Below are 16,322 nucleotides of genomic sequence, written 5' to 3'. Positions count from 1 at the left end.
GGATAAGCCTTTTATAGGAGAACCTTTACTAAAAGTGTTTACTTGGCCTCAGGCTGAAACTAGAGCGACAGAGGAGCTACATCAATAATTGTAGAAAAATATAACAGACAGTGAGGATTCGCGAGTGAAACGGTATAATATACAAGTGTGAATACCGGAATTTAATATTGAAGATCTAGTACTAATTAATGATCAAGAGAGAGACAAGTAAATTTTTTTCCCAAGTATGTCGGCTCGTACAGAGTCGAAGGGGTACCACACCCAAAAGCATTATTTTTGATAGGGCCAACAACGGGGAAAGAGAAAAGTTTATACAACGTGGAAATAATAAAAAGCACAAACAATGAACTACTTGAAGGAAAAAAGTCAGTCGCCTATGAATTTGAAGAACACAGTACAAGATGTGTCATTTCATGGTTATCGAGGACGTAACTGATGGTTTTTGTTAACTTTTGTAGTAATTTGATGTGTTGTAGGTGGGTTTGTGTTTAGCTTTTAGGGGTATGTGTGGAATTTATGCCTACTACAGGTCACACACAAACGCCCTCACATACACAGACACACACACCTACATGCATACACACACTTAAAGACTATGCACAAACAAAGATGCATAAGGGGTCTTCTAGATTTGTCATTGTTTCAAGGAAGTGGACTACACCTGTCAGTATAGACTAACCATTTAGCGGCTACGCATCCACACTTCAACACTTGACTTGCTTCCCAGGAGAAAAACACAATGTCTTCCTCTTGCCACACATACTTGGAGATATTAATCAACCTAAAAACATAAGACTTGTAATAGCTATAATTATTAGTCTACAAACGACATAAATATTTATGTAATGTTCTTCACCACATCATCCTCAGTCACCAATAGAAATACATGCACTCATACCTGTTACACCCCATATACACCATCTAAAAGCTGTTTTTAAGCATTATTTTCCTGCATCTGGTTGCGACTATTTCTTCATCATTTGGCGGACCTTGATGACGAAATAGCAGTTGCAGGAAAATAAAGTAAATAAAGTTTTATATCAGTTCTTTGTTAGTTTATATAATAATTGCATCTTTCTCTGTTCATTCTAGCGATCCAGAATACATCATATAGCGTTTCTTAGATTGATGCTCTGTTTCTTGACTTCCAGAAAGCCTTCATCCAGTTTCGTACCATACTTACACAATATTCGCAAAACTATGTTACTGAACTGAAGACTTCTAGAAAATCGTTGTTGATGGAGACAAGTTGGGAGAAGTGAAAGTAACATTTTGTGTAACTCAAGATAATGTGGTACGCTTGCTTTTGTTCAGCACATATACGAGAAAACTGTTTGCCGAAAAAGTTCCGAGAATGGTTTTATGCACGGCAAATAAGCGACATCAGCGCAGTAATTACGGTGGCAGTTTGAACTAACAACCATAAACTACAGATTTTCATTTGGCCTGTCAGTTGCGAACAGGCAGACGCATTGACTCAACATGGTTGTGTCACGAATCGCAATGAACTGAAGATGCCTAAGTCAAGTATTCGAGATTTCTCCATAATGTTTTGAAAAACAGAAGTATGTGAGTGAAGTTTGCCCCACACACCTTGACTATTGAACAAAAAACAACGACGTGTAGATCCTTGTCGCAATCTGACTGAAATGTAAAACGTGGACAATTTTTTTCTAGAAAAAATCATCACGGGTGACGATACTTGAAGTTATCAATATGAGCCTGCCATGGATAACAATATATACAACATTTTAAAGAAGGCCTTTTCTGACATTTCCACATGGTTATATGAACGTTCTTTACGTTGTACTTGTGGAGGGGAGACTATGTAAAAGACACGAAGCATTAAAACTAACATCTTAATTTTTTTATAGTAAAGACAGCCCACTGGTTGCAATGGATTTTATAGTCGAATTGACCATGGTTTCGACTCCTAAACTAAGGGAGTCTTCATCAGAATTCTTTACTATAAAAAATATTTTCACGGTTGCTGCACACAGCTATGTTTAAAGTGGTAAAATCTTTAATTTTCTTTATTTTTTTGTTAATCCAGTCTCGAAAATTTTTGGACTGACCTAGCAAATAACGGTTTTACACCTATGAGGCTGTTCGCAGAAGATGTAACTGTATATGGGGGTTGATATCGTTAGAAAATTGTTACGAAATGCGAAGAGTCTGACAAAAGATCAGCGCCTGGTGGAAATATTTACTCCTGAACCTCAACATAATTAAACGTAATGCAAGGCGCGTAAATAGACGAAAAATGTAATGTCGTTTGGCTAACGATCGGCAATTACTATTTGGCAAACACCAAGTACTAGTACGAGTTATGATGATAGGATAGCAGAAAAATCAGCTGTGAGGAAGGTAGCTTACGTATTTAGATCTATCATAAAGATGCTACAAAACCGTAATTCAAACATTACCAAGGCGGCTTACAGAATCTTTGTTTGACCAATGCTTAAGTACAGTTCGTCGATCTGGAATTCTTAAGAAATTAATTAAAGAATGTATTGACGATCTAAGAACAGCTCCACTTTTCGTTAATGGCTCATTCAATAAGTGCGAGAGCGTCACAAAAATGCTCAACACATTCCAGCACGAGCCGCTATAACAAAGGCTTTGTGCATCACAGAGAGCTCTATTTTCAAAATTCTTAAGAGTCCACGTTCCAGCAACAGTCAAAGAGCAAATTACTCCTCCCCTCCGCAATATGCATATCATGTAATTATCACGACAGTAAAACTAGAGTGATTTGGACTTATACTAAAGGATGACTCTAATATTTCTTATCGTGTGACATGTATGGAACAGAAATAAGTCACAACGTCGATTCGCTCGAAATCCTAGCTCCAAAATGACTGCCACCTCTGGTTTCCGCCCTTTGCGAAGAATGGGCTGCCATTCTTCCACGACCTTCAAACATTTCATTAAAAATGTACCCAGAAGATTTCAAGCAGTCATAAACTGAACTGGAACGTGGACTAACAATATTGACAGCAGAACTCTCCACTATGCACAATGCATTTCTTGTAGAGTCTCACACTGGAATTCGTTGAGCATTTCTGTAAATCTCTCGCGCTGATTAAACAAATCAGTGACGACAAGCGGAGCCCTTCTTAGAATCTTCTCTACATCTCGCATGAAATGAACTTCTTAATAACCGCCGTGCCGTAGCTTGTACAGGTGCGGATGCAGGGTGAGGACAAACCTTGTGGCTTGTGACGCGCACGTGGGCACGGGCTTCCGCGTCTGTGAGCAGGACACAGTTCCAGGGCGCCCAGTCTTTGCCCACGTCCCAGCGAGACATCCGCAGGTCGCGCACGATCTTGTTCTCACTGAGGATGGACCGCGCGTGCCAGATGTTCGTCACCAGGTAGTGGAAGTCGTCCTCCTGCCACACAACAACACCAGCCCTCTCAATATTTTTATCAGTTTAAATACATTACCCTCCATATGTTTGGAAACACATGCTGCCCATACAGAAGAGCAACATGGGAGTGGTATGTGTGAGTTATTGACTGTAATAAAGAATAACATGCTCAAAGAACGATTAACAATGATACTTACAGTACTGTACAGATAAATATTGTACATATACATACATATTGATATTGCTCAGCTTTATATAAACTGATTTACCTGTCCAAGCAGTTCTACTAAAAACGCTGGGTGGCGCCAGTAGCGCACGACTGTGTAGAGGTACGTTGTTTACAATTCTGTTCGGTTGTAAATCCGTTTGTAATCAGTCCCCTAGACTTAGAACTACTTAAAATTAGCTAACCTAAGGACATCTCACACACATCCATGCCCGAGGCAGGATTCGAACCTGCAACCGTAGCAGCAGCGCGGTTCCGGACTGAAGCGCCTAGAACAGCTCGGCTACAGCGGCCGGCGAAGATAGTACACATGCAGCGCAAGTAATAGAAAATGGCCCCAAAATGCCAGATTCATAATGTTTCATGAGTAAAGATAATAATTACGCACCAGTAAGGCAACACAGTTCGACAAATATCAAAGAAACGGAAGATTTCCGTCAGTAGAGTCGTCAAGGCCATAAAGCGACATCGGGGTACAGGCTCCTACGATATTCATCCTCGCTCAGCAGCAGCCAGGAAAATAGCAAAACACCAGGAAAAGTGAAACTTCCTGGCACATTAAAACTGTGTGCCCGACCGAGACTCGAACTCGGGACCTTTGCCCTTCGCGGGCAAGTGCTCTACCAACTGAGCTACCGAAGCACGACTCACGCCCGGTACTCACAGCTTTACTTCTGCCAGTACCTCGTCTCCTACCTCCCAAACTTTACAGAAGCTCTCCTGCGAACCTTGCAGAACTAGCACTCCTGAAAGAAAGGATATTGCGGAGACATGGCTTAGCCACAGCCTGGGGGATGTTTCCAGAATGAGATTTTCACTCTGCAGCGGAGTGTGCGCTGATATGAAACTTCCTGACAGATTAAAACTGTGTGCCCGACCGAGACTCGAACTCGGGCACACAGTTTTAATCTGCCAGGAAGTTTCATATCAGCGCACACTCCGCTGCAGAGTGAAAATCTCATTCTGGAAACATCCCCCAGGCTGTGGCTAAGCCATGTCTCCGCAATATCCTTTCTTTCAGGAGTGCTAGTTCTCCATGTATAGGAGACGAGGTACTGGCAGAAGTAAAGCTGTGAGTACCGGGCGTGAGTCGTGCTTCGGTAGCTCAGATGGTAGAGCACTTGCCCGCGAAAGGCAAAGGTCCCGTGTTCGAGTCTCGGTCGGGCACACAGTTTTAATCTGTCAGGAAGTTTCATTTCAGCGCACACTCCGCTGCAGAGTGAAAATCTCATTCTGGAAACATCCCCCAGGCTGTGGCTAAGCCATTTCTCCGCAATATCCTTTCTTTCAGGAGTGCTAGTTCTGCGAGGTTCGCAGGAGAGCTTCTGTAAAGTTTGGAAGGTAGGGGACGAGGTACTGGCAGAAGTACAGCTATGAGTACCGGGCGTGAGTCGTGCTTCGGTAGCTCAGTTGGTAGAGCACTTGCCCGCGAAAGGCAAAGGTCCCGAGTTCGAGTCTCGGTCAGGCACACAGTTTTAATCTGCCAGGAAGTTTCATATCAGCGCACACTCCGCTGCAGAGTGAAAATCTCATTCTGTAAACCAGGAAAAGTATTTGATAGTGACTAGAAACGGTAAAGATTCGAAATTGTCCGTGAATTGACTGCAGAACAAAACGCAACTAAGGATACATCAGTGAGTGAGACAACAGTGAGACGCCTCCTGGCCGATAACAATCTCCAGGTTTATGTAGCAGCAAGGGCGCCATTGTTGGGGCGCGTGAATTCCTAAGGGATCAAACTGCTGAGATCATCGGTACCGTTGTTGCAGCCTGTTAAGAGGAAGAAAAGATTTAAATAGGCTACAACACACCAACATTGGATAGCAGGAGACTGGGGCAGAGCCTTATTCTCTCATGAATCCAAATTCGAAATATTTGGAAGTAAACGCAGTCAATTCGCACGCCGTTTACCTCATGAACGCTTGTATCCTCAGTGTGTTGAAAAATGGCTCTGAGCACTATGGGACTTAACATCTGAGGTCATCAGTGCCCTAGACTTAGAACTACTTAAACCTACCTAACCTAAGGACATCACACACCCATGCCCGAGGCAGGATTCGAACCTGCGACCGTAGCAGCACCGCGGTTCCGGACTGAAGCGCCTAGAACCGCACGGCCACAACGGCCGGCCCTTAGTGTGTAATTGGAACTGTGAAGCATGGAGGGTGTTCTGTGATTGTATGTGGATCTTTCGGAGGGAAAAAAGTTGGACATTTGCTGAAAGTACATGAAAAAATGAACCAAAAGAATTATCATGCCGTTATCCAGCGACATGTCAAGATATGCGGTTTGCGTCTGGCTGGCAAAGAGTTACGCCAGCAGCAAGACAAAGACCCGAAAAATACATTCCGCTTGCGTCAGAACTATGTGAAATCTCTAGAGGTTCAGAAAATTCTGAAAAACAAGGAACGGCCTCTCTCGCCCGTACTATTGGGTAAGCTGGACAGGAGGATCCGAAAACGGGGACTAATAAGTGAGGTACACTAGTGGGAAGTCCTGCAGCAAGAATGGAGACTAATTCTAACTGAAACGCTGGCAAAATTGACCCAACGCATATCGAGTGTATGTAAGGCAGTGTAAGCGTGGCTATTTTGGGGAATCTAAAATTTAATAGTTGCATTTACCTATGAATTGTTTGAGCTTCAAAACATTTAGAAAACAATTAAATGCAGTTTTATAATGTATTTTCTTCCCATTGTCCACAGTCCCTTGGTGTTTCCAAACTTATGGAGGGTACTTTATGTACAACGACTGTCATATCTAACATATATGTAACTACTAAAAAGTTTGTGATGTGCTCACATGGAACGAAAAAACTTGAAGAGTTCCTGGAACAGTTATATTCTATCCATCCTAATTTAAATTCGCAATGGCATTTCAAAAAATGATCAACTACATTTCCTAGAGTTGTTGGTTAAGAGAAGACTAGGGAAATCCCTGAGCTCGCGATGAGCTCTAACCCCACGCCTCGAGGCATCCGTCACAAAGAAATTCGATGCTAAAGACAGTTCCACTGAGATCAAACACTTTCAGACAAGGAGATCATAACCGGAGAATTACAACACCTATCAATAGCGTTCCAGAGGAATGGGTACTGAGATCGGCAAATCGAGCGATCTTCGCAGTCAAAATCAAAAACGACTGAGAAAAGAGTTGACTGAGACAGGCAAAGAACCTTATGCTGACTCAACATCTGGTAAAAGCGGTAGACTCCTACAGAAACACTATACCCAGCGTACTTCGCTCCAGTCAACATACATGAAAACTTTTATGTGTATTGTTAAAGACACTCGAGGTCTCCAAAAGCCTAGTATGTACGGCATTCCATGCGAATGTGGCATATCTTATATGGGGCAGACTATTTGTAGGCTAAAGGAACACCTAGAAGTTAAACAATAGAGAGGATCTGCTTCAAACCAAGAAGGATATAAACTAGGGCACATGACTATTTGTATGTATAAATTCATATATAAAAACAAATATATTTTAATATGTGTATCCTCTCGTTGTATAAGAATAATCCTGCTCCTGCTCGTTCTTTTTATTATTCTGGGTGCCTTGGAAAGACATGGTACTGCAAAGTGAGGATACCACAGGGTAAGATAGTACAGATAGTGAGTATATGGTGTACACCGTAGAAGTGAACTTATGAGAGTGTAAAATTGTGAAAATATGAAGATGAATGTGTAAATTTCGTGTGGACATCAAAGTGTTGTTATTCATGTTTTATCTCGTATAGCTTACGTTAAGGAAATTTTCGTTTGTTGTTGGATATTTATCTAAGGGTGATAAATTACATTTTAACTAAATTAGATGAGTAGACGTTATGTTATATGTAGTAATGTAATTTACATTATGTATGCTCCGACTAAAAAATTCCGTGGAAATTGTTTCCAGATGGATTATAAAGAAATGAAAACAGTAGGAGAGAGATACAAAACATCAGCGGCACATCCGACTGAAACAACCAAATAAATCAGTTGTCGCCGTAGACCGCCGGGGACGACCTCGCACATAACCACGAAATGAAATATTACGAAATCAGTAACGTGATGCAAATGCCATGTTTCTGCGACAGTGTAACTAAGAAGTCTATCGAAAGGAGGATGCCGGCCGAAGTGGCCGAGCGGTTCTAGGCGCTACAGTCTGGAACCGCGCGACCGCTACGGTTGCAGGTTCGAATCCTGCCTCGGGCATGGATGTGTGTGATGTCCTTAGGTTTGTTAGGTATAAGTAGTTCTAAGTTCTAGGGGACTGATGACCTCAGATGTTAAGTCCCATGGTGCTCAGAGCCATTTCAACCATTTTTTTTAAAAATTAGGATGTCGGAAACTCTAATAAACACGGATGGATGTTTCAATTTGAACGGAACTTGGGGTCTCTATGCCGATCCCTCGGCCATCACATCCATCCGAACTGGGAAATGTTGCCAGAGCGCAACCTTCAGTTCATAAGACTCCACACAAGCCTGACGTCGTTTTGAAGCCGTACGCTCTATGGAAGACGAAACGACCTGGCTATCGGCTTTCGTAATCGTTCGGTTCACAACACGTGAAGCGAAGGGCGACGTTCAAAGCAATAACGCTCACTTCAAGTAGAGAGAACTCAAAGTTACACTTTGTCGTTAATGCAGGATACGGTGACCTCGAAGCTACAGTGCTTTTAAATTTGTAAAGTTCTGCATTCTTGTGGACTGGGCTGTGAATAGGGGAGAGATTGAAGTATTGGCAACAATTAACTCTGAAAGTTATTGAAAAAGTAAATAAGAATCCTAAAACGCCTTCATCAACCCCGAAAGTGAAACGACTTACTGATTTACATGTAAAAAGAATTACATAAAATAAAAAGGCTGAAGCCAGCCAGCACTGAATCCAGTAACGCATATACACTGTGTGATCAAAAGTATTCGGACACCCCCCCCCCCCCCCAAAAAACATAGATTATCATCTTAGGTGCATTGTGCTGTCACCTACTGCCAGGTATTCCATATCAGCGAGCTCAGTAGTCATTAGACAACGTGAGAGAGCAGAATGGGGAATTCGCGGAACTCACGGACTTCGAACGTAGTCAGGTGATTGGGTGTCACTTGTGTCATACGTCTGTACGCCAGATTTCCACTCTCCTAAACATCCCTAGGTCCACTGTTTCCGATGTGATAGTGGAATGGAAACGTGAAGGGACACGTACAGGACAAAAGCGTACAGGCCGACCTCGTCTGTTGACTGACAGAGATCGCCGACAGTTGAAGAGGGTCGTAATGTGTAATAGGCAGACATCTATCCAGACCATTACACAGGAATTCCAAACTGCATCAGGATCCACCGCAAGTACTATGTCAGTTAGGCGGAGGTGAGAAAACTTGGATTTCATGGTCGAGTGGCTGCTCATAAGCCACACATCACGCCTGTAAATGACAAACGACGCCTCGCGCTTGGTGAAAGGAGCGTAAACATTGGACGATTGAACAGTGGTAAAACGTTGTGTGGAGTAACGAATCACGGTACACAATGTGGCGAACCGATAGCAGGGTGTGGGTATGGCGAATACCCAGTGAATGTCATCTGCCAGCGTGTGCAGTGCCAACAGTAAAAATCGGAGGCGATGGTGTTATGGTGTGGTCGTGTTTTTCATGGAGGGGGCTTGCACCCCTTGTTGTTTTGCGTGGCACTATCACAGCACAGACCTACATTGATGTTTTAAGCACCTTCTTGCTTCCCACTGTTGAAGAGCAATTCGGGGATGGCGCTTGCATCTTTCAACACCATCGAGCACCTGTTCATAATGTACAGCCAGTGGCGGAGTGGTAACACGACAGTAACATCCCTGTAATGGACTGGCCTGCACAGAGTCCTGACCTGAATCCTATAGAACCCCTTTGGGATGTTTTGGAGTGCCGAATTCGTACAAGGCCTCATCGACTGACACCGAAATCTCTCCTCGGTGCAGCACTCCGTGAATAATGGGCTGGTATTCCCCAAGAAACCTTCCAGCACCTGACTGAACGTATGCCTGCGAGAGTGGAAGATGTCATCAACACCATATTTAATTCCAGCATTACTGATGGAGGGCGCCACAAACTTGTAAGTCATTTTCACCCTGGTGTCCGGATACTTTTGATCATATAGTGTATGCATATACGACAGTTTTCATTAAGATGTCTCAACTAAATAAGTTAATTTTTAGACACTCTGAAAACTAATTTAAGGAGTTGGTTTGTAAGTAGAAAGAATGGGTAGCCCTTCTAGTAGACGACTAAAAGCAGTAGCTCATTTATCTTATGTCCAATGAATAAATGCTGTTTCAAAACACCAACACATTGACGATCTCTCGAAAACACGTTGGTATTGGTAAAATTTGTTGTAACAAAAAGATGGAAATGTAGTACTGGTGGTTAAAGACGTAATTTAATTGAAGAGGTTTGTTTAGAAAAGAATTGTCCTAAAAGAACTAGCTCGTGAATTGCGTTTTATACTTTATAGATAGCAGAGGATCAAGTAGGTAAAAAGACGAGGACTAGTGAAGTCCTTGGGTAACAGAAGATATATTTAATTTAATTGATGAAAGGAGAAAATATAAAAATGCAGTAAATGAAGCAGGCAAAAAGGAATACAAACGTCTCAAAAATGAGCTCGACAGGAAGTGCAAAATGACTAAGCAGGGATGGCTAGAGGACAAATGTAAGGATGCAGAGGCTTATCTCACTAGGGGTTAGATAGATACTGCCTACAGGAAAATTAAAGAGACCTTTGGAGAAAAGAGAACGACTTGTATGAATAGACTATCAAGAGCTCAGATGGAAAGCCAGTTCTAAGCAAAGATGGGAAAGCAGAAAGGTGGAAGTAGTGTATAGAGGGTCTATACAAGGGTGATGTACTTGAGGACAATATTATGGAAATGGAAGAGGATGTAGATGAAGATAAAATGGGAGATACGATACTGCGTGAAGAGTTTGACAAATCACTAAAAGACCTGAGTCGAAACAAGTTCCCGGAAGTGGACATTCCATTAGAACTACTGACGGCCTTGGGAGAGCCAGTTCTGACAAAACTCTACCATCTGGTGAGCAAGATGATTGAGCTAGGCGAAATAGCCTCAGACTTCAAGAAGAATATAATAATTCCAATCCCCAAAAAGGCAGGTGTTGACAGATGTGAAAAATACGGAACTATCAGTTTAATAAGTCACGGCTGCAAACTACTAACGCGAATTCTTTACAGACGAATGGAAAAACTAGTAGAAGCCGACCTTGGGGAAGATCAGTTTGGATTTCGTAGAAATACTGGAACACGTGAGGCAATACTGACCCTACGACTTATCTTAGAAACTAGATTAAGGAAAGACAAACCTACGTTTCTAGCATTTGTAGACTCAGAGAAAGCTTTTGACAATGTTGACTGGAATACTCTCTTTCACATTCTGAAGGTGGCAGGGGTAAAATACAGGGAGTGAAAGACTATTTACAATTTGTCCAGAAACCAGATGGCAGTTATAAGAGTCAAGGGGTATGAAAGGGAAGCAGTGATTGGGAAGGGAGTGAGACAGGGTTGTAGCCTCTGCACGATGCTATTCAATCTGTATATTGAGCAAGCAGTGAAGGAAACGAAATAAAAATTCGGAGTAGGTATTAAAATCCATGGAGAAGAAATAAAAACTTTGAGGTTCGCCGATGACATTGTAATTCTGTCAGAGACAGCAAAGGACTTGGAAGAGCAGTTGAACGGAATGGATAGTGTCTTGAAAGGAGTAGTAACAGTAAGATCAACCATGGCACTTATAAGACAAAAAGCTTATTGCAGTTATAGAAGCCAAACACATTAGGGAATTATGTAAAAAATGAATCTACAAAGCTACATTACAGGTCAATAAATGTAACAAAACTTATATCTCTGGCTACAAATGACGTGAAACTTAGACTTTGGGATACCACAGACATAAAACTTAGACTTCTGGCTAGTGGCGACATAAACAAGAGTATGACAGTTCGTAAGTTAAATCTGTAGTAGACCTACTTACATTTCAGCGAACCATATAAACAGAAACATTTCCACCAAACTATATACAATTATATCATTTGTACACAGTTGTGTCAACTGTATCAACTAATCATACAAACGGAAAAATATGAATGAAAGTAATCATCTTGTGGTGCAATTCTTCTTGTTATTGTAAGGGGTCCGTAGGCCCTTACTATAAGTTTTGCGACAGCACAGGTCGACAGGACAGACAATCGATAGTGTGTGTCGGGTTGCGAGAGCGAGAGCGAGTGTTGAGTTAGTAGTGTGTGGTACGCGCTGCGGGCCGAGCCGGGTGGAGGTCTGTTGCTGGAATGCAACACCGTACCGACAAAGGGAGTGGCCATCGCCGTGGTTTAGCCACTTTGTGTTAGGAATATTCGGGAAAGTGAAAAAGTATAATTACTAGTGTGACTCAGTGATATTTTTGTGCCGATGTTGTAATTACGCGTCTACCGCGCCGGCATCATTTGGATTGCAGTGTTGGATTGTAATGGTGGATTACAATGATTGAAATTGCGTGTGACGATAATGAATAACGAAAGGGCCTGTGCTGTGATTAGCCGTTATTAATTCTGTACGACGAAGGCAGTGGCTGTCTCCTTACGTTGTGTTTTTGGTGATAAATATAGGTTGTTGATTAATGAAGCTGTGTTGCTGTTCTTCTTGGCACCAGACATTCATTATTGCAGCATTCGAGAAAAACAAATTGGAATGTAACGAATCTGTAGCAGTCCAATCCGATTGCCAGCCCCATTAGGTACACGGTCACATTAATTAGTATCTATTTTGGGCTGCTATCAGATCCCGATCGAGCGGGATAAGTCAGTTAAATATATCAGGAGTGTTACATTATGTAAGGGTGAAACAAAACTGAAAAAAAGATGTCTTGCATAAAGCGGAATTTCTCATCCCACAAATGAATGTGTATACAAGATAGATACACATTAGTGATTTAAGTTCAAAAGAAGACGATGGACACCACAGCTAACTGCCACCCAATAAGTCTCATAAGCGGGCTTAGCAAAGTATTCGAAAGTATTGTCAAGAAGAGTAATGAAGAGCATCTCACCACAGGTCAAACAATACACCCTTAAAATTTCGGATTCCAACGAAAGGTCTTCGCAGAACTACACCTGCTATACCTGACTGACTGAACAAATAACCTAGAATTTTCAATTAGCTAAGTTAGCTGCCGCCGTCTTCCTGGTCAGTGAGTGTGCGTTCGACAAAGTCTGGAAGGAGAAGCTACTTAGGCAATTATAGGAGTTCGCTAGTAGACGAGACAGCTACAGCCGTCTAATCGCCAGCTTTCTTCACAACAGACGTTTCGTAGTCCATATCGAAGGACAACGGCCAGACGTTAAAACTTTTACCCCCTGGGCTACCACAAGCATCAGCGCTGTCTCCTCTCCGTTTGCAATTTGTGTCAACGACACACTCAGAGCGCACCAGGGGCAGAGCGCCCAGGCCGCGGACGGTAAGGCGTTCTTCTCCAATGGTAGAACCCACACGACCAGCACCCGCCGACTCCAACGACAATCGATTTCACAAGCGAATAGTGTTGGAAACACAAGGTAAAGTTAAGCGCAAAGAAGAAAACAGCTGTCTTCTACAGCTAAAAACAACCAATGTTACGAGACACGTTGCAACAGCAAACATGAACATACCATAGAGTCCAACTTTCCGGTATCGGGTTTGGAACAACATTTGTCCTTCCTTCCACAAAGCTGTTGAGGAGCTTAGAACTAGATCATGTCAATAGCAAGGAAGTTCATACTCATCTTCCTGAGCGACGAATTAAGGGTGACAACAAAGTTCGACTATATAAGCGTGCGGTGTTATCGAAAATACTATATGACAGTTTCGTTAAGAGCCTAACCAGTGAAACTAGAGTCCATGAAATGCTTACCATGGATTCTAAAAGGAAACTGGTATTCGAAAACAGCAGACTAACACCACGACTCTCGCATGGACATGCTGGACATAACAATACGGAAATGGTCAACAACTCCACATAGCCAGGATAGACCATGTAGGGTAAGTCAGGGCGATATGGTGAATCGGGTGAAATGGTGAATTGGTTTAATTCTTTACTGGTTAAGCAGTTGTTTCTGTATGTCTGCATGCCAACAGTGTATGGTCATCTGTGCAGTGTGCACATGTTCAGCTCAGTTTTAAAAACCGTAGGTACTTTGTACAAAACTGTTTTCGATGGTAAATAATTTTTATATGCTGCATGCATTTGTAGATGTTACTTCAGGTAGCGTAGTCCACGGGGTATTTTTTGATATATTCTACCTTCTCATAACCTAGAAATCGTTGCGTCTAGTGTTTTGAACTTCTTGCTGTGCTATTCACCGTTTCACACATAGCAAATGGGAGAAATGGTCAATTCGGGCAGGGGTGATACGGTGAAGGACTTTTCTTGTGTGTAAAGCTTTTATTTAGCTACATCCCAACCAGGGTTTTTGACAAGTCATGAAATGTTAGCGTTTCCTATCCCATCCGAGAGTTATATTCTGTTTTATCCGACGTCTCAATACAATCGTTAATTTAAAAATCAGTCTTTTTTATATTTTTTGCGAGTACAGTTTGGTTTGTCAGTGATTAAAAAAGTAAATGTTCTAACTACCGCCATTGTTCCAGGCAAAGATGCCTACGTTTTACAAAAGACAAAAAGGACCCAGCCGTGCTGATTGGACAGAGCAGCAACTCAACGATGCCGTAAAAGAGGTGCAATATGGAATGAACCTGAATAAAGCCTCAAAGGAGTTTCACGTTCCATGGTCAACGCTGAAGAGACGATTAGCAAACGGGTGCTTTACAAAAAAACCTTTGGGTGGACCGCCTGTACTAACACAAGAATGTGAGAAAAGGTTGGTAAAACATATTATAAAATTACAAAACTTCAGATTTGCACCTACAAGGACAGAAGTACGTACCATGGCATATAAACTAGCTGAGAAATATAACCAACATCACAAATTTAACTGAGAAAAGTAAATTGCTGGAATGGACTGGCTACATTTATTCTTAAAAAGAAATCCGGAACTCTCGATTCCGCAAATCGGGAGGAGTTTCACAAGCACGGTCAAGGGGTCTAGTACGAAAAACGTTTCAGACTATTTTTCATTGCTGCAGAACATCTTCGTAGAGCATAACCTCCATGATAAGCCGGGAAATATATTCAACGTAGATGAGTCCGCACTTCAGCTGAATAATAGACCAGGTTACGTGTTGGCAGCAAAGGAGTCTAAGAGCACTCCAGCGATAACATCCGGTGAAATGGGTGAAACCAAATCATATCTGCAATAGCTTGCTGTAATGAATAGGGCATGTTTTTACCCCCATCTTGTGTTTTGAAGGGAAAAAATGAAAAGGCCGCGTACAAGGACGGTATGCCGCCGGGTTCCACGATTTTATTGTGACAAAAGTCGGCGTACGTAACAACTGATATTTTTCTTCTGTGGCTAAGGAACCATTTTGCACCGAGGAAGCCTGAGGGAGCATTGTGCTTATTTTGGACGGACACAGCTCTCATTGCAGCAGCGTGGATACATTAGAGTTTGCAGAAGAAAAAAAACATAATTTTGTTCTGTCTACCCAGCCACACCACACACTATCTGCAGCCGCTAGACAGAGGATTTTTTAAAGCTCTGAAATCCTATTATTTCAGTGCTTGTAATTCGTACATTAAAATGAATCCAAATAGAAAAATTTCCAGACTAGTGTTCGGAGGACTGCTTACAAATGCATGGGTACAAGCAGTTACGAGTGAGAATGCAATATCGTGGTTCGGAAGCACAGAAATCATCCCGTTTAATCCTGATGTCATCCCCGAATACGCGTTTTTAACATCAGCTGCAGATCAACATCAGGAAGACATCGAACGACATGAAAACAGACCTACTTCAGCTCGACCAAGTTGTTCACACTGGCAGGAGATGCCTAATCCCTCGGAAGAAGCAACTGCAGATGTAGATAACGATCAGGGACTTCAACACATACAAGCTTCACCACAACCGGGCTGTTCGCAACGGGCGGAAAATCCACAGGAAAACATGCAGTTTTCATCAGAAGCAACAGATATGACCTCGATAGTGGCAACAGAAGAATCTCAAATAACCCCTGGCAAACTCTTTGACCGTATTTCGCCGATACCTATCCCAGATAAAGTTGCATCTGCAAGGAAGAAGTCCAGAGCTTTAGCTGAGGTTTTGACTTCTCCAGAAAACATCGATAACCTGCGAAACAAGAAACGACAAAATGAGTCAGTGGAGAGGAGAGCAAATGCTAAAAAGAGGACCAAAGGAGAAACCGTAGCCAAAGGAAAAACCGTAACCAAAGGAAAAATCGTAACCATAGAGACTACCAAGGGAAGTATCGAAAAGAAGCAGCCTAAGAAACGAAAAGCGTCTGCCCCTGACACCGAATCCGACTCGTCGCTGGATATCCAACTGCAAGACGATGATGACGACGCGGATGATGAAGAGTGTTGTTGTGTAGAGTGTGGTGACCTGTACAGTTGCACTTAAGAGGATGTGGATTGGATCAAATGTATCAGCTACCAACGTTGGCTGCATGAAGACTGTTCAAAATATGAATCTGTGTGTGACGTATGTGGCAAAATGCAGGGGAAAATAAGTTCACCATTTCACCCAAAGGGCATTCGCCATTTCACCCATATACATGGGTGAAATGGTGAAAT

General features: G+C 42.3%; 1 protein-coding gene across 1 annotated transcript in view; it reads right to left on the bottom strand.

Annotated features, from left to right (window-relative positions):
- Nucleotides 1-16,322, bottom strand: part of LOC126455835 (IQ and ubiquitin-like domain-containing protein) — an 84,851-nt gene that overhangs the window by 10,923 nt on the left and 57,606 nt on the right. Inside the window, exon 3 of the mRNA XM_050091597.1 lies at nt 3,212-3,394. Within this exon, the coding sequence (XP_049947554.1) occupies nt 3,212-3,394 (183 nt within the window). The remainder of the gene's footprint in view (nt 1-3,211; nt 3,395-16,322) is intronic.

Source organism: Schistocerca serialis, chromosome 2, assembly GCF_023864345.2.
Source record: "Schistocerca serialis cubense isolate TAMUIC-IGC-003099 chromosome 2, iqSchSeri2.2, whole genome shotgun sequence".
NCBI classification, from domain to species: domain Eukaryota; kingdom Metazoa; phylum Arthropoda; class Insecta; order Orthoptera; family Acrididae; genus Schistocerca; species Schistocerca serialis.
The sequence above is the reverse complement of the archived record's forward strand: the minus strand, read 5'-3'. Positions and strand labels throughout refer to the sequence as shown.